The sequence below is a fragment of the Hemibagrus wyckioides genome, linkage group LG15, assembly GCF_019097595.1.
Source record: "Hemibagrus wyckioides isolate EC202008001 linkage group LG15, SWU_Hwy_1.0, whole genome shotgun sequence".
Classification (NCBI taxonomy): Eukaryota; Metazoa; Chordata; class Actinopteri; order Siluriformes; family Bagridae; genus Hemibagrus; species Hemibagrus wyckioides.
In genome coordinates, this window is record NC_080724.1 from 11,777,098 (window position 1) to 11,796,132 (window position 19,035).

Below are 19,035 nucleotides of genomic sequence, written 5' to 3' on the forward strand. Positions count from 1 at the left end.
CTTAACAAGGCTTTGAAGACTCTGGTATTTCAATCCAAGTTTGCTGTTTATACAAATACGCCTGTTTTTGTTTTTTTATCTAGTTTGCTTAACATGCTGCACTGAAAACATTCACTTTCTTCAGGATGGTGAAATTTTGATCCAGTCACCTATTTAGCCAAATAAAGCATTCCTGTGTACTTCCTAACCAGTCTTTGACTGGCACATATAATCTGAAAGCAGTGAAATAATACACTCATACATTTGTATAGTATTTTATAGCTCTCCTTGATTGAACAGTGGTTTGGCTGGCCTCTTCCTTTTCCCTTCTCTCGGTTTCTGAATGGATCAAGCCAGACACCCTGCGATTAGCCCCCGGGCTCATACAAGCCTTCAGTCACTCCACAAATGAGACAACAGCGAGGCCAGAACCGTCGATCAGCCTCCGCAGGAATCTCTTAGCTAGAAAAACAAAATTAAAAAAGCAGAACTTATTAATGATTCCACTCTGAGGCTGGGAGTGACAGCGAGACAGCGTCAGAGGAGGAAAGATACTCGGAAGAATGATTTTTAAAGATCTGGAAACCATTTTATTGTGTTCTATAAATGTAACCTCAATCACTATAAAGATGGCAGACACTAAATCTGTTTTGCTGGTCAGCTAGCTGTTTGCGGGTTTGGAAAGGGTCGGACAGTATTTCTGTCAGTCAGCTTGTATTGCTGTCGTTTTGTTCACCAGCCGTTTCAGTCAGTCCATCTATCTGTCCGCGAATCAGTCTCTCGGTACAGTGTTTCCACTATGTGGTCACTAATTTTATTTGTTCGTTATATATCCGAGTCAGACGAGCAGTGTTTCTGTTGGCTTAAAAATGTTTTAACTTGATGGATTTTTGATGAGACCACATCCTAAAACTATCTCAGTTCATAAAATTACTATGAATTTTCGATTACTTTGTGGAACAGAGGCTTCCATGGCACTGTTCCACCAGACAGTGTGGTATGCCACAGTCCGATTGCTAATCCGTACCCAGATCCATCCCTGGTCAAGTAAATGTATCTATTTTGTATTACACTGTGACACCCATGGAAGTAGACTGAGTTCTTTGGGGGTCTCTGTTGGGTGGTGGCATCATATTCCGTGCAAGACTACTGTTACCAAATTGAAGAGTAAGGAAGAAACCTTAGAATCTAATGCATTTTTTTGCCATAAAAAGACATAAAGCAGGCAACCAATCAATACCTTGAAATGTTTTTCATTACAATCAGTGGGAATGTTTCCACCCAAAGCTACTGAAGACTGCTATTCTGTACTTTCTGGGGAAAAAAGTCATTCCTGGGGGCTTCCGAGCAGCCTTCCATAACCATGCGTCCAAGAGAGCAAAAGCGACCAGTGCTTTTTTGGATAAGAGGGATGGAATTAGTCTCTCTCTCTCTCCTCTGTCTATGACAGCAACACTAGCAATCTGTGTGATCATGTATGAAGGACCGTTATAGAATTCCTCAGAGTGTGTTATGCTGCCCTGTTTCATCACATGAGTAGCTGTTTGAAAAGATGCAGTGGTTGCTGCTGTGTAATACAGGACAGTTCTTGAGTGGTTGGGTATTGGGAGAAAATGGAATAAAAATGAACGCTATTCAACAGGTACACTTGGTACCTGTTGTTCCATCAGCAGTGGTTTTATAAGCATGTCTTATTTAGACAGCTTTGTAGTTCTTATAGGACACATTTCCTAATAGATTTGTTTAAAATATCATGAGCAGATTCTGGCAAGATTCTAACAAATATGGCAACCAAATTCAGAACAGGTCATTAGAGTGTTTTTCGCTTGGCAATACAAATGACACCAAAATGTAAAAGTTCTTGGATTCATTACCGTAAACATTTTGGATGTCGTGCACTTCTTTCATCCGTTACTCTTCTTTAGCCATCTCTCCTCCTACTGTTTCCTCATCATTCTATCTTCCACCAGTGGTCAATATCAGCCTGCCTCGTAGTCCTTACAGAACACAGTTTCCAACTGAATTTTGAAGCAGATTCTTAGAAACGTGTGTAAAAACATCAGCACATGTCCACACAATCACCCACACCACCAGATTACCGTTTAATGCACCAAGACAGAATCGGAAAACAATTACAACAGCAGGAAAACATTTTCCTTCCGTGAGCCGAGACAAATGAGAAATCCTGCAGAACTGTTTTCTTCTAAGTCGTCTGCTTCGTTCTTCATGCTGTGGGTTTGCGAATTCATTTCCGTACAATGAAAACAAAATTTGGAAACAGTAAACTGTTGGGAAAACTAGTCATAGGGTAACAATGTCTGCAGGTTGAGACAAAACCCTAAATTGAATCGAATACAATGCTCCGTGATTCTCATCCAGCCCTCAGACATCTGCATGTAAGTCTGCAGTGATAGAATCTACTTGAATGTTTGACAAGCCTCAGGATGGTGTTCATTGCTAAACCTGCTTGTCTTAGCTAAAGCTGAAGCTGCTAGCTACATGTCTGCATATCTGGGTGCCCCCCGGGTGTCACATAGCGTTCTGATCACTGAAAGCCAGCACAAATGACTCAGTGTAGCAAGAATGGGCGTGTTAACCACACACTTTATTTTTGTAAAGCTTCTGGTGAGAAGATATGCTGGAAATTGTTGTTAGCCAAACACAAAATGTTTACCAAGCGATCAGTTGCTGATATGTTTCCCTTTTTCCATCTTTCTGAAAATTCGCTCATGGTTTTTGTTTACAATATGATCTCAAAGCAAAATTCTACTATGAAACGTAAAATAATAATATTTAATAATAACAATTAATGTCAAAATCTTCAGTGACCTCCGAGATTTATTTTGTAATGAAATGAACTTTTTACTTCAAGCATTTCATCAAGGTTTCACTTCAGTTAACGGTTCAGGGAACTGCTTAGTGAGCTAAGAATGAAAAAAGCCACTCGTTGCCAGTTTGTTTTTTTTTTTGCTAGCACTCTTGCTAGCACCACACATTCTGCAACTGGTTAGCATTTATTTCATGATTCATGACTAAAAAAAAAAAATGATTTTTTTCACTATCACAGTGTTGAAGTTCTAACTGATGACTAATTTGCCATGTGGTGGTTTTCCTCAGCCTACTGCTTTTTTTGCGCTAAGCACACTGTGTGAGGCCTGCTCTTGCTTGGAGGCTTGCTTTAAATGTCGCATGCTAACTGCATGATTGCTCTCGTAAGTGCAGCTCTAGCTAACACAAGTCTGACTCGCGGCCGCCTGTAACTCATTTGCTCCCAACTGTGACAAGTGCAACCTCAAGGCCCTTTATTGCTATCATTAGGGTGATGGTGTAATTTTGAGCAGGTTAATCAGGTCAGGGATTCAGATTGTAAACGAGTCAGGTCATTATTGTAAACAGTCTCAGTGAAATAAAATGAAATGAAATGAAAGTATTGAATTACAGGTCTAAATGAGTGGGTATGAATTGGAATACGTCGAGCTAGATGGGTTACTGCTTCAGAAAAACCAAAGAGGTTTGGTTAGAGTCCTGTAGAGTCACAATAATAAATGTCTCCTCACACTTTGGTATATGGGTGAAGCACTAAATCCATGTTTTTCTTTACGATCTGTGTATGTCTGTGTGTGTATGTGCAGAGGAAAGGAGTATCCAGCAACCGCAACATCAGCCACAGCTGTTACCCAATGGTAAATATCTGTAAATTTGTCTCTTTAGTTCCAATTCTATTCGGCTTTACTCCTATTGGTGATGCTGGAACTCTGACTAACCGAGCAGCAGTGTGCTTATTAACTTACCTGCACATCTCCATGTGCAACTTTACCAATTTTGGAGACTTCCTTTCAGTACATGGAGGAAAAAAAACCCTTGCGAGTGGCAGTATGTACTTCAGTTGGTACATTCTCAGGACGGTCCACTCTGAAGTGATGTACATGGCAGCGTTGTAGCATCGTTTCAAACACCAGCATTGAAAAACATCCAGTGGCTCTTCTGCATGATCATTATTTAAAAAACAACCAAAGCTTTGCTTCCGAGGTTTTATAGCTGGAAGTGAAAAATCATGCAAAGCATCCTTTTCTGCACAGTGCTCAAAAATCATGACTCCAATAAATAGCCGAAATACAATTGTACACACTCAACCAACGAGCAGGTGGATGTGGCCTTACAAGCGATAGTCATGATCACTTCAGAGTGGACCACAACTTCTGTCTCGATCGGTTCAAGCCTAACCCTGCATGAGAGCTCATCTTCTTTCCACTTTCAAAATATTACTTCGAGAACAAACATGGCTCCCTTTACCCTACAGAATGAGTCACTTCATCAGTGATCAAGGCTACGACATGTTCCTGTTCTGCTGATCACATTTCCAGCAATGGAAATAAAAGCAAAGATTAATAATGGATTTTATAGACACACCTTAAAGGAAAACTCCACCCTGAATAATTTGCATATTACGATTAATTTTCAGTAATGTTGATTTAAATTCTCAAATCTTTCACTGAGATCAATTTTCACTCTTTACTTCATTACTCTTTCCCTACATTACCCACAATGCAGTCTGACAATGCCTGCTGATAGTGGGGCTGTGGGATCCAGCCCAAGCTCTAGCTTCAGCTCTAGCTTAAAAAGAGCCTCACCTCTTTATCCCTCACTGCAATGGCATCACACTTGTCATCACATAGATCTCTATCTAGCCAAGATGAGTTGTGTAGCTGCATTGCATTCTGGGAGTCCAGCATTTGCACTGATGTCTTCACATTAATATGAAGTTGAATGTCACTAAAAATGTTTCTCAACAACAGCAATAACAATGCCCCCTTCTGCTACATCTAAGAACAATAATAAAAGTATAGAAATATCACCAAAATCACTTCACTATAAACATATTTTATGTGTTTCAGGGTGGCTTTTTCTGTACTTTTGATTAATCTCATTAAAGGCATTGTTTGTGATGGACTCGGTGTTAGCATGTTGCCTCTTCCACTGCTTGTTTGCTGGCATGGTTCCTCATATTTCCTCACTCTGACCTTAAGATGAAGACAAGTTTTGTCTAACTCCTCAACGTCAGCATGTTTCTGTCATCTCGTCCTTTTTCTTTTCCATCATTCAGAAGACTTTTGCCACTTTCAAAAAGAACAAGTATGTTTGCACAGCAGCCTTTTAACATCACAGCAGGCTTAGCGCAGGCTGCCGGATTGCGTCGCACCTCTTTAAGCCTCGTGCCAAGGGCTTGTCATATTTACCAAATAGCTTTACCTCAGGATGCATGTTCTGGACTTGTTTTGAGAGATTCATTAAGGGTTAGTGCCAACTTTCTGCAACTGTGAGCGAATTCCTGAGGTGGAGCCAGGCTCAGTGGAGTTTCGTTCTTCACCTTTCCAACTTTTCCAATCTTAATGGTAATTTAGACAAACGCTAAGAGGCTCTGATTTTATATAGATTCTGGCACAACAAACTTGAACTAAATAAGAAGTTTCTATAAACCATTACACCCTTTTTATTTCTTTTTTCTACATATTTGTTGCTTTAGGATAGGCAGTTGGTCTTGGCCTTGCTTTAGTTTCAGTAAAGAGATTTATATTGTGTCCTGTATCCTGTAAAATCTCAGGAATGCTAACTATCATGGAGCTCGAATCTTGGTTTTCTTTTGGTGATTTTTGAAAAAAGTTTCATAGATTTGATCTTTTCAAGCTCAGTTATTTTTTTTAGTACTTGAACAGGTTAAATCCATGATTATATAGCTAGAACAAAGCTAATTATTCTTAAGAAAATATAGTTATCACAATGTAAGATTCACTCTGAAAACATCCTGTAGGCATCTGACAGATCCTCCAGTATTATTTGGTCTCAAATAGATATGCCTAGAGGACCCTGTATTTAATCCTGCTAACATAATTATTATTTCATCTGTCTGAGATATTTCTAGCAAATGTAGTGTTGATTTGCTCAAATATAAACAACTTATGGCTTCATTTAAACTACCACAGCAAAGACCAGGAAGTTAAAAATATCATCACATATTCCGGTTCATTAACACAGCCTTTCTTTGTCTTTCGTCTCTCTGAGATCTCTAATCTACATTTACACTGACCAAGCATAACATTATGACCACCTGCCTAATATCGTGTTAGTCCCCCTTTTGTTGCCAAAACAGCCCTGACCCGTCAGACACTGTGTATTCTGACACCTTTCTATCAGAACCAGCATTAACTTCTTCAGCAATTTAAGCAACAGTAGCTCGTCCTTTGGATTGGCCCTTACAGGTCAGCCTTCACTCCCCACTTGCAGCACCACTATTCCTTCCTTGGACTACTTTTGATAGAAACTGCCACCCCACAAGAGCTGCAGTTTTGGAGATGCTCTGATCCAGTCGTCTAGCCATCACAATTTGGCTCTTGTCAAACTCGCTCAAATCCTTCCACTTCTAATACATCAACTTTGAGGACAAAATGTTCACTTGCTGCCTAATATATCCCACCCACTAACAGGTGCCATGATGAGGAGATAATCACTGTTATTCACTTCACCTGTCAGTGCTCATAATGTTATGCCTGATCGGTGTATGTCCATAACACTTTGTGCCTTCTTGCTGTCTGATGCTGAGAGTCATATGTGTTGTCATGATGATTGGACAATTGTTGTCATTAGTAGGTCTTACATTGGGATCTTTTTATTTAATTCCCTTTAGTAAGCATTAAGGATTACTAGATAGCAAACAGTGTCGAAATGCTTGGGAATCCAGTCAAATTTCTGGTTCTCTAAACACCCAAGTGGCTTTTTTCCATCAATTTCTCTGAAGACCAAAAGCAAGAGGGCCGAAGTTAATGGAGGACCAATAGAGGAAGTAAATAAATGACTAAATGTAAACAGACAGAGGTCTTGTTCCTGGTTTATAACAAGGATAAACATGATATCTAATATTTGTTTAAACTTTAGCAGTCCATCTAAGTAGTTTTTCCTGGAATGTTCATAAGTTTCCTCTAAACCGAAGCCCCCCAGAATGCGTCAAGCGCCATTTGGGTTTTTCTCACTCAGAGATGTGGTTATGCAACTGTAAGTCTGATAAAAAGTTACCCACTCGTCTACACCAGAGAACTAATCGACGTACTGTAAATATTTTGTTGTGCTTCGTCCAATTGATTATTAAAGTCTGAGGCAGTTACTGGCTTGCTAAGCATTTTTGAGGTATGCAATGACACCCACCAGCAGCACTCTCTTTATTCTCCTTCAGCCTGCCTGCTTCCTTCTCTTTCTCTCTCTCTCTCGCTCTCTCTCTCTTTCTCTCTCTGACTCAGAGTTTATCATTTTAGAGAAACATTTGCTTTCTCATGTCTTTAGAAGATTGCTAAATCAGCAGCTTAATGAGTTGCAGGATAAAATTCCAACATTTCCACATATTTACAAATGAAGAACAGTCAGACCAAAAAAATCTTTAATCCACAATAACTAGATTAATCTGGTTCTGTGCTTTCCTACTGGCCCAGTACCAAAGGTTCTAATCATGAGTTTCGCAGCTCAATAAGGAAACAAATGGAACTTTGTTTTTGCTGTTTATTGGTTATGTTTGCTGTGTTAAATTATGCTGTGTTCTCTGAGCAAATATTCAACACCAGCAATTTACCAGAAGTTACAGTTTGCAGATTACTAACTAAGACCTGCTAGCTGGGTAAAGGTTCTGGTCTGGATACCTGAGCAAGTTTTTCTCCTCCTCAGGAGAGCAGTGCAATGATAAACATCTAGCATTTATCTATCTAATGTAAACTTTATCAGTATGAGGTTTTTTGTTAAGGACACATGCAGTGAGACTCATTAATGAAGTTGGATGGATGCTATCATATGAGCATTTACGGAAGAAATTCTCGGTAGCATTCGTGAAAATTCTTGAATTCAGAAATCATGAGTGTGTGGAAATTTACACATAACTAATATCTGCCTCGAATTGATCGACTTCAAATGATATAATAATTTACTGGACTTTTAAATAATCAACTTTAAATTGCTTGTTTTTATTATGTGTTCAGCATTTAGCAGATACTTCTGCCTTTCCTCTCATTATTCACCGCGATTCACCTCAAGTCCACTCTTTACCTACTTCTGACCACTGTATTGTTCATCTGGTTCTCCCAGCCTTCTGTGCTCTGAACATGTGTGGAGTTTTGTGGGTGTCACTACATGCACGTCAACTGTGTCAGGAATCTGCTCTGCACTTTATGGCTGATCAACATGCACACGAGAACATTTCCCAAACTTCGGTTTGGGTTACGCAAGCATTTTCACATAAATTTACCCCCCCAAAAAAAAAAAAGATAAATGAGGCCCGATGTGTGTAGAATGATGGAAAAAAAATAGGCACATTGGTTGAAATTGCATGGGATGTGTTGCTGATCCAAAACCATTTGAGAGTTAAATAATATCCAAATGAGCAGAATGGAAAAAATTTATGATGATTTCGGTCGCATTTATTCCCCCTGTAAATTCCCGTTTGTTTTTCAGTTTTGGTTTCCAGAATATTCCGTTTCGTTGATGCTGTGTTATTGGTGTCAAATGCAATATTGTACTGTTTTATTTCTGAACCTGGAGAAAAGTATTATTTCTCAATAACCATAGCAGCACATTCTTTTACAGCATGAACAAACAGAAATGTCATATGAACTGAAACCTATGGAGGTTTTTTCTGCCATATTTTTGTGTGTAGTCGAAATTAAAAATAGCCATGGGGCAAATTTATTATCTTTTTATTGCTGCATAAAATTTTAAAGCCCTTTAGTAAGTTCAGTGCAGCCAACATTCGTATTCCTGCGTCTTCTGGTTCCTCTGTTCATCTGAACTCACTTTCTGCTGCTTTTATTCACTGTATAGAATACAGGATATCATTAAAGAGTCATTACATAAGAAGCTGATTCTGATGAAAAGGTCTCCTCCTTTTTCATCCTCTCTCATCTTCGTTGTGATTGGCTTGGCACTGATCGCATTGTGGTCATGTGGTGTCTAGTTTAATACACAAAATTACAGCAAGAATACCAGCTAATGGAAAGACCAGGAAGAGAAGGGGTCGTGTTTGGGCCACTTTGATGCATCTAACCAAAATCCGATTTGAAAGCAATGTACACTTTCCATTATTCATGATAATATTAATGGCAGAGTGTTTTTGCTATAATCCACATTTTTAACTGCAGATAAGTTTTCTGAGAAAAAGGAGTTCTCTGGACGGATATAGTTTAAACCTCACAGAGGAGAAATTGACTATATAGAGCATTTATTTAGTCATTTGGATTTAATTATGTTTTAATCATAAAAACGCTGTGCCTTGGGCAACATACTGTGATCCAATGAGGTGTCTTTTCTCTCCATCTGGATAGTTTCAGCTTCTGAGGAAGCTGAACAGGTCTTCTCCCCACGTTGGCTGCTTGTTCAGATTGATGGTGGTTCCGATTTTCTTGAAGCCTCTCCATTAGGAGTTGTTTTAAATAGATAGTGTTGCAGTCAAAAGAGAAATTAATCCACCTCGAGGACAAAGAAATGATCCCGACTGATCCATCCACATGGTGTTTCTATTATTTCTAATCAGTGAGTGTTACAGCTTACGTCACATTTGGGAATCATTTTCAGCTACGTGTTTTACAAAAGCTAAAAAGCAGGCTTTAAGATCTTGCTTGCTTTCAGCTCTTTCTAGACCTGAAGTTGACCTTTTCCTCAATAAAAGCAAACCTTAAAGAAATAAATTCACTTGCATACTAATCTTTATATTTAACCTCAACAGCATCCAGGATGTACTGTATCATGAAATCTAAGTTGACTTGGCTTTAGCTTAATGCTTTCATCATGGATTATTTTTTCTTTCTGCAGAACCCACACTGCTGTTTGAGTACAAGGTGATAGTGGTAGTAGGATTCATCTGTACCTATAGAGAGCAATGTGATGGAATTTTAGTCCTTTAACCTGTCTCATAAATCTGTACACCTTATTCAAAACAAATCCAAAACTTCAACTGACCCTAGCATCACCACCATTATGTAGATCTCTGCTTTGACTCTGCTGTTTCATCAGCATCTCCACTGCTTGTATTATGCTGGATTTCTTTTTAATATGGCAAATGAGAATAGAAGTTTTATTCTGTAGTTTTTTGGAGCTAACAGAAATACTTGACTTTGTTCTCCTATTAATTAGCAATAACACTGTTCTCCCATGATGTCAGCATCACACACAACGTCTGATGATGATGTAAATACGCCACCAACCAACAATTTAACAACAGAATCACTAAACAGGCCTCAAAGCTGTCAATATAAGTATATTTAGTGCATTTAAGGGGTGGATTTTTCCTTGCTTTTTAGCTAAATTTGTAATGTCATTATTAGTATTTATAAGGGTTTTTGGTAACAAATCTAACTGTTATATGTGTGTGTGTTCAGAGACGTGTGCGGTGAATAATGGAGGATGTGACAGCACGTGTCATGATGCTCTAACAGGGGTACGATGCAGCTGTCCAGTCGGATTCACTCTCCAGCCTGACCGCAAGACCTGCAAAGGTAATACACACACACACACACACGCATGCACACACACACACGCACACAAATGCATGCAACATGGTCGCATGTCATTTTTTAAAAACATGGTTTAAGAACAACAAATGGAAACAAATCGCTGGCAGCCCTGGCAGAACAAGACAGGAGCTCTGCTACGTGCCTGAGGGACAGAAAGGAACTTATTTTGTCCAGATGATGACGATTCTTTTCAGAGATGGACGCCCCATTTAGAGAGATGATTCACTCTTAATCAGAGCCATCTTTGCAGATTCAAAGGCAATCAGAAGAGGCAGATGATATATCGATCTCTTCTTTGCAAGAAGGCTTATTCCAGATGAACCACAAACCTTCAGGCGCCTGCTGGTATTAAAATGTTCGTCCTGTTTTGAAATGTTCCAGAACCCTGGCATTGGTGGTCATGTGGCAGATTCCAATCAAAGAATACTTACACTGTGTTCGAAGAAAAAGAGAAGATTGTGCTATCGGTATCTCATTTTAATCTGAACATGATGTCATGACATTTTCATATAGTTGTGGTATCAATGTTGCTAAGCAACGGGGAGAGATTTACATTTTGGTAGTAATTTATGCAAAGATGTTTTTTATTCAGACAGTGTAAAGACTTGGTGACATTGGAAACAAGATGATCTTCCAGTATATATTAATATTTTCCTCAGACATGTTGGTGAACTTCTAAGAAACTAATCCTTACGACTTGAATTACACTGTAATTATACCATCAGTGTCCTAAGAGTCTACAGCTGACTATGCTGTTAAATCCTCTGTTACTTATACAATCATTATTTTTAACCAGTTTTTCAATTTGTCAGAAAGATATAGAAGAAAAAAAACTTCCACTGGAGTGTTCATATGTATCCGCATTTCTTCCTAAAAATTCTAGACTTTTTTTTTTCTTTTTCAGTGTTTTCTGTGTCACTTTTCTCCTTCACATTTCCAATGTTTTTGAGTCTTTTCCATTCCAGATATCGACGAGTGCCGCATGAGTAACGGCAGCTGTGATCAGATTTGCCGGAACACTGTGGGAAGCTTCGAGTGTAGCTGCAGGAAGGGATACAAGCTGCTCACCAATGAGAGGACCTGTCAAGGTACCACACACTTTGCTGTGGAATTCTGGTAGTTTTTGCAAGCTACAAAGCAGCAGGTGACCATTCGTGTGCTATACACATGCACAACAAAGGGCTACAATTTCAGTGATAATTCTGTGCAAATTAGGTCTGACATAGTAAGGAATCCAAATGATTGGCTTGGATGATTCTTTGTACCAATCTTACTGCCCATGTAGTCTAAACGTTCTTCACTTCCCCCTTTCTCAACTTTAGTTCCTCCTTTAGTTACTGTGTGATGCTAAAAATTAAAGAAAAGCTTAATAATCGTGGCTTCATTTTATCCTGTCAAGATGTATAAATAAATACATTATATAGAAGCCTCAAAGGAAGTAGCAGAGATTGTGCTTCTGATGAGAGTAGGTTTTGCTAAATTGCTAACAAAGCTAGTATGAAACCAAGCAAAGTCACATATAAATCAAACAACTATTATCTAGTTAGCTTTAGAAGATATATAGCTACTGTAATGACTCAATAAATTTACTATAGCAGCAGTTCCTAGACACCAAAAAGAGACAAAATACAAGCAACTAGTATGAGTGGGGTAAGGATCCTCTCCTACATCCTCTCCAATGTCACCGTAAGGTTGCCTTTTATTTGTTAAGCCTAGCCTGTGTTGCTATACAAAGCATATTCTTACCCGGTTCATCTCACACATCAGTAATTAAACCAGATTTTGTGGCCTAGTCGGCACACTCCACTGCCCCATTCCTCCTGCCGTATATACAAATTGAGGTACTTCAGAAGTGAAAATCTTTCCCTGGCTTGGTGCCATGAGAGTGATGGAATAAATGCTCAGTAGGAGAGCAGGAACTCAGCCACTGAGCAAACAGAGGATCATGCTGGGCCATGCTGAGCCGAGCTGAGCTGCAGGTGTTGGGAATTAGAGCAAGCAATCTTCTCCACCTCCCCCAGCACACACATCTGGAGGCCTCAGGAGAGCAAAAAGCAAATAGAAAGCCTTCAGAGTGAGAAGAGCGAACATGCAAAAGAGAAGAACAGAACAGAACAGAGGACATGTCTTGCCTTTAGGTTTGCCCTTTTGTATGGTCATCAGTAAGCATATTGAGATAATCAAGAATTTTTCAACTATTCTCAGGCTTGGAGTTCTAAGCTGTGTTATTTTTCTGTTTTCTTTTACCCATTCTCTCTCTCGTCCTTTTCTTTGTTATTCGATTTCCTCGTTTGCCTTTGCTGGAATACTACTCGTATATCATGGCGTAGATTCTTGTTAAGTTTTCAGACAGCAGTTTAAAAGTTGTGTGTTAGCACTGATGCCATCGTACAGAGTGTAGTTTATCTAAAAACCAAGCTGCCAATCACACCAACCACACGCTTCTTTAAAACTCAACCATCTAAATGCTGTGTGGAATATTCCTTTCAAACTGGAGAGAAAAGTCACCACAAACTCTTCCTGTTTTCCCTTTCTGTCATCTTGTATATACTTTTGGACAGAACTTGGTGAGATTGTGGAAGATTTAAGAGAATTAATTTCACCAGACGTTGCAGTCTCAGATTGAAAGTTGGCTTCCTTTATTTACAGTCATTTGTGCCTATGTGTTTATGATCTCCAGAAGTAGTGACTGCAAAACCCCGACATCCTTTTCCCCATATCAGACCTATCATTTAGACCCAGCATCTGTGCTCCACCCAGACTTTGCTCCATGACCTGTGGTTGTTTTCTTTCCCCACTCCCCACCAGGCCATGGGTGAGAGTGTGGGAACATTGTCAGCACGTTAACCAAGCTGCTGGATATTACCTTATTGTACTTTTCTGAGACCAACAGTTTTTCTTCAAATGGAACAGGGTATTATTTAGAAAAAAAGGGTTCAACAGGGGCTCTTTGGATTCGTAATGGTAGTCTTGTTCTAAAAATGTTCTAATTGAGTCTTGTTTCCTGAAAAGGTTATACATAAAATCCTTAAGCCATCCCAGTAAGCAAACTCAGATAAATAAGGGTATTCAACTGTATCTTTCCCTGTCATTGGGTGGTTCCTTAAGCATACACCTTTTGTACCTTTAGTATATGTCTTGTACCCAGCGGGATGTGTATATTCTTAGATGCATTTAGTGTAAAAGGTAATTACAGTCTAATTTTCACCTTGAATCTTACCCATGTTTCCGGGTATGTGTATATTAAAGGTACACAAGATAATGGTACCACCCCAGCAACATGGAAAGGTACAGTTCAGTACCTTTTTTTCCCCAAGAGCATTTTTTTGAGAACCCTAAAATAACCATTTTTATGTACAGCCCTTTATAAACTGTATTAAAGTAGGACATTTTTTGCATGCTAAAACCATTATGGATCCTATAAACCCTTCAGTCACATACATAAAACTGATCGATATTCTGACTGATTTTAAGAAAAGCCGCTAAACTGGCCTTGAATACATGTACTCAGTAAGGGAAACCTGAAGAACTTTTACCATTGGCAAGCATCACTTAAGCAGACAGTAATTCATGCTATGGTATGGCAGTGTGTAAGTGTTTGGAATGGGGTCTTAGGACTGGGGGTGTGCAAAGTTTTGTATGCTGTTGTTATCATAGGGAAGGGGTAGGTGTAGGCTGTCAGGGAAGAACTCTTATCTTTATCCTGTTCTCCACACAATGCGTCTTAAGTGCACCCTAAGGTGAGAGGTCAAACAAATCGCTTAGTTCAGTGGTTTTTATCTATAGTGCCACACTGCTGGTGATTTCCCTGCTCTCACACACCTAATTCAATTCATCTGGCCCTGATTTTATTAGGCCTATATTTGTATCAGGTATCTTAATAAAAGCTCTATGAAAGATTCTTTGGTTTTCCCTCAGGGCAACCAATAAAAACTACAGAAGGCTGACAAATTAAAAGAAATGACCTGGTGGTTCTGCCGTGGGCAGTTTTTTTTTTTTTGCTGGTTTGGGTTCACTTCTCTAGTCCACTTGTATGGAAACATAACTTCAAGTCAGTACAACACCTTTTATACAATGACAGAACAGTTCTATCTAGATAGTCATGGTCTCTTCCAGGATGACTCCCTCTCCATTTACAGGGAATATCGACTTACATAGACTGTAGATGCAAAATTTTAAATTGTGATCAGTGATGATATAGCCTTCACAGTCAACAGATCTAACTTATTCAACAGTGTTCCAAAATCTGCCACAGGTGTATGACAGTGCACACCACTACCATCATCAAAATACGTTTTGGAAGAACAGTGCTCATTTCTTCTAGTACATTTACATAGAATCAAGACCAAGGCATGCTAAAGTTGCTTTGGTGCCTCATCATGAAGACACTTTTTATCATTTATCATTTGTTCCTTTCTGACAGTTACAAACAGAGAACACTTAGAAAGATAAAAAGGTACATTACAGGGATTGATGCTTATTGTTTTACAAATCAAGGTCTGGGGATCACTGGCACTTGTTAGTCACCATGTCTAAAGGCTCAGTTTATGCACTGAAAATGATCAATCTTAACATAGATTTGGTTTGACCTGTGGGGGAAATCTATTAGAGACGCTTCATCAGGATGCTAAGATCCCTTGCATGCTATAAATCCTAAGTAACCTCATAATTAGCAACCAACTTGTACAGTAAGAGTTTTGCTAATGTGACTAACTATTTTGCTTGGATTAACACTCTATAAACCAAAATTTATACTGGAGGAAGAGGAGAAAGGTGTTCCAGTCAAGTACTTGTAGAAAGGTCATTCTTTCCTTACAAGTGCTACCTGAACTCTGTGTCACACACTTGACCTTTTGCTAATCCTCTGAGAGTAGGGTGAATGCCTCAGCCTAAACAGAGACTGCTTTTGAGCACTGAATGCACTCTAAATGCTCCGGGTGGAACGTGTAAACAGAATTTTTTGCTTTATCTGGTGTTGACCGTCCCCCTGGTTTCCTGGCCATCATCAACCCTCAGCTTCAATCAATCAGGATGGGGCTTGTCCTTCGCCACCTTACTGAGGATCTGGACACATTCCTTAGCCATTGCTAAACCTCCCCCACACTGTCCTTAGCAGGCCATTCAGACTTGCCCTTTATCTGATCGTGCCCTTGTATCCTTTAAGAGAGGCAGATAATGCCCATATCTCTGTTCTGTAAACAGACTAGTTGTTAGCTTTTTTCCCCTCAAATGGCTATTGTTTCAAATTGGCAGTGGCTAGCTAACAGAGGTAGCATCATACCTGCTAGATGGTACCATTATGAAATTCTTTCTCTGTAGTATCTTTCGTCCTCACCCTGTGTCCCTTGCCCTTGATGATGATAGATTCCTAGGACCCACTCAGTTTGGTGCCAAATCTCGTATCTATCTTCTCAAACATCCCTGTGCTAGCTAGCACGTACACAGGTCTACACCACCTACCCCGCATACGCCCACATTTTTCTACTCTCCCTTTCCCAAAACAAGAGGCCCTTCATAACGATACAAGATCTTTGCAAAAAGTTGTTTTACTTTTACTAGGTTATGGAGATTGCTGTGTTGCATAGACACGACCCACACAATTAACAAATTCACTGGAAAGGAATGGAATGTGGTTTGGAAGCATTGAAATCAAGTGAACATTTGGCCTGCCGGGTTACAGGATTTTGGAGGAGTATTTGAAGATGATTGATGTATCTTGAGGGTCAGAAAGCGAGCAGCTGGGTCCAATGGGTGTGGAAACCTGTCAGTGGTACCCTGCTGTCCTTCTGAACCCGTGCCGGTCTCTGTGGGGGAAACAAAGACCAGGCTCACTTAATGAATCTGCCAACAGCTCGTAAAACATTTCTGATGAAGCTTAAGAGATCTGGGCTGGGAAAAATGGAAAAAGAGTGTTATATAACACAGGCAGTTTGGTCTAGACAGTACAATGCTGAAGAGAAGTAAGAATGATCTGTATAATGTTGTATAATTGTCCAAAATCAACAAAACTTTAGTAAGTACTTGAATATCATGGTGTTGGTTGTTTAAAACAAACAGGGTTATCTGATGTATATTGAACAACAATTCTGCCTGTAAATGCTGTCTATTTAGGTGACCTCCTCCCAATTAGATTAGTCTAATGATAGTAACAGTAAAGCCCAGGATAAAGATACTGTACCAATTATCAGCACAGCCACTTTTGATGGCATTAACCACCAAAGTGACTTATGGGGTAAGGCAGAATACAATCAAGTGGAAGGCTAAGAGCATTTCTTCCTCAGTGGCCCAGTAGCAACTAGCAACTCCCTTCCAGTAGCAGGCCAACCTTTCTGTCACTAGGGTTAAATCTTAACCTCTTAATTACCACTGTTTATTTTACTTTACTTTAAGATAACAGACAGGTAGAGGTCTTACACAGATATATAGACGTGTGAGTAGCACATAGGCTGGTACACTGATCGACTCACTGACTGACTCACTGATTTTGCCAGATTTTCTTACTGCACAAGTATGTCCTGAGGTAAAAAAAAAGAACAAGTAATTTATTTGGCTTAGCTAAGTAATGTAAATAGACACTGTGCTGTACTATTAAAAATGATTATACAATAGTTATAATCAGATTACCATAATGGACAGTTTGCCAAAATTAAATTGAGCTGTAATGTTGGTGGCTTATTGAAGATGGTAAATCTGGAAATCCTAGAAATTATTTACATATGCCAATTTTTTAATGGTTTATGTTCCACACAAATATCAAATTCTAATCGTAAAGATTCATTGAGTGTTTATTTTATTAAAATTTTAAACATGGCTTAAAAATAAGCAGTTAAACAAAATTTCGCATATGGGTAAATCATTGACCTGAATCAAATATAAATATGTTTTATTTTGAGTTTTAAAATTAAAAAATGAATTAAAAATCTCTCCTCTCTCAACAGACATAGATGAGTGCTCGTTTGACCGTGCATGTGACCACACCTGTTTGAACTCTCCAGGCAGTTTCGAGTGTCAGTGCCACAAAGGATATGTCCTGTATGGAGTCGCTCACTGTGGAGGTAACACAAATACATTTTTTTTTTCCTAAGGCAGATATCAAACCAATCCCATTTCATTCCATCTCATCTCATCTGGTCCCATCCCACAATATCCTGTCCTGTCTTTTGAGCTTCTTCTCTAACACACATGAACCAACATAACCATAACACATAAGAGTAGTGTAGCTGTAGATAGAGATGATGAAATGATTTGATGATTTTGGGCTAGTCTGAATCTGACTGTGACAGAATAAGAAAAAGGAAATGCATACCCTGTAGCAGTACTAATATATATCGCTATGTTATAGCTGTTCAAGTCAGTGCTTTGCCATCTCCACAGAATGATGTGTTGATGAGTGTGACTGCTCCAGGGCAGAGATGCATTCCTACATGATCCTACATCTTGGGTGTGGCTAGATATCAGGGAAATTGTTTCATGGTTATCCAAATAAATTATGAGTTGTGGAAGGCTTCTGAGTGAGGCTCCTGTCCAAGACTCTAGGAGATTGTTAGTTTGAATCCCTATAATGCCACACACATCCATGACCAGGAGTCTAAGATAAACCAAGTGCTGTCTGATTTCTAGTTACCTTAACAGTCATTCCACCACATTTTTATTCTTCCATGATAAAATAAGCCAATTTAGTATTGAAGAAGTCACTGAGCAAGTATTTGAGCTAATTGGTGTTAGTGAAGGTCTGCCGAGAGGAGACCAGAGTAGATGATAATCTAAAGGTTTATGGTTATGGCTGCATGTCCAAATTCCAAAATGGCACGCAAACAATACCACAGGATAATCTTCTTTGCAGAAATTCCCACATTAAATGTGAACTTAATGGACCCCTTCAGCAAGCAATATATGTACATAATATGTCATTAGAAAGACTAAAAGCAGCTGTTAAAAAGGATAAACTGCTGGAAGAATAATGTGATGGTTTAGTTTGCATAGAAAATGGTATCTTTTGGTGGCAGGTGAGAAAAACACTTTATATTTGGATGCATATCCAATGCTTCTTTCACTTGTTTGTTTTAGAGTCCAGTCAACTCAAGAGGGTTTCTCTTTTCAGTTTCCTGGTCAATTGGCTAAACGTCTGGTGCTTGACTTGACCAATCTAAAACCTTATGCTTTTTTCCCTTTGTGTTTGGAACATTGTCTTGCTGCATGAATTCCTCTTTATCATTTTCTTCAAGATAATCTTGGTTCCGGAAACATTTGTGTCAACTCCAGTCTACTGATTCTGATTTGGCCTTGCTAATCCAATATTTTCAGAGAGGACTGTATATTAACATAGAAATTCTGAAATCACTCTGTTTGTGCCATTCGGAAGTAACCATCTAACCACAGTCTAACGGGTGATGTAACTCTTAAGAGGAGGAATGCATCCCTGTGGTTCAGAAGGGATGCAAGATGCTGATGGATAGGAACCCATGTTTATGGGTGGATTAAAAGTATTTCAACTGTGACAGTCTCATCAGTTACA

At 39.1% G+C, this 19,035-nt stretch overlaps 1 protein-coding gene across 2 annotated transcripts in view; it reads left to right on the forward strand.

The window, feature by feature from the left end:
- Positions 1-19,035, forward strand: part of scube3 (signal peptide, CUB domain, EGF-like 3) — a 79,183-nt gene that overhangs the window by 47,593 nt on the left and 12,555 nt on the right. Inside the window, exons 7-10 of one of the 2 annotated variants that reach the window (XM_058410519.1) lie at positions 3,612-3,662; positions 10,386-10,502; positions 11,486-11,608; positions 17,459-17,575. In XM_058410519.1, the coding sequence (XP_058266502.1) occupies positions 3,612-3,662; positions 10,386-10,502; positions 11,486-11,608; positions 17,459-17,575 (408 nt within the window). The remainder of the gene's footprint in view (positions 1-3,611; positions 3,663-10,385; positions 10,503-11,485; positions 11,609-17,458; positions 17,576-19,035) is intronic. The other variant, XM_058410520.1, reaches the window with a different exon arrangement.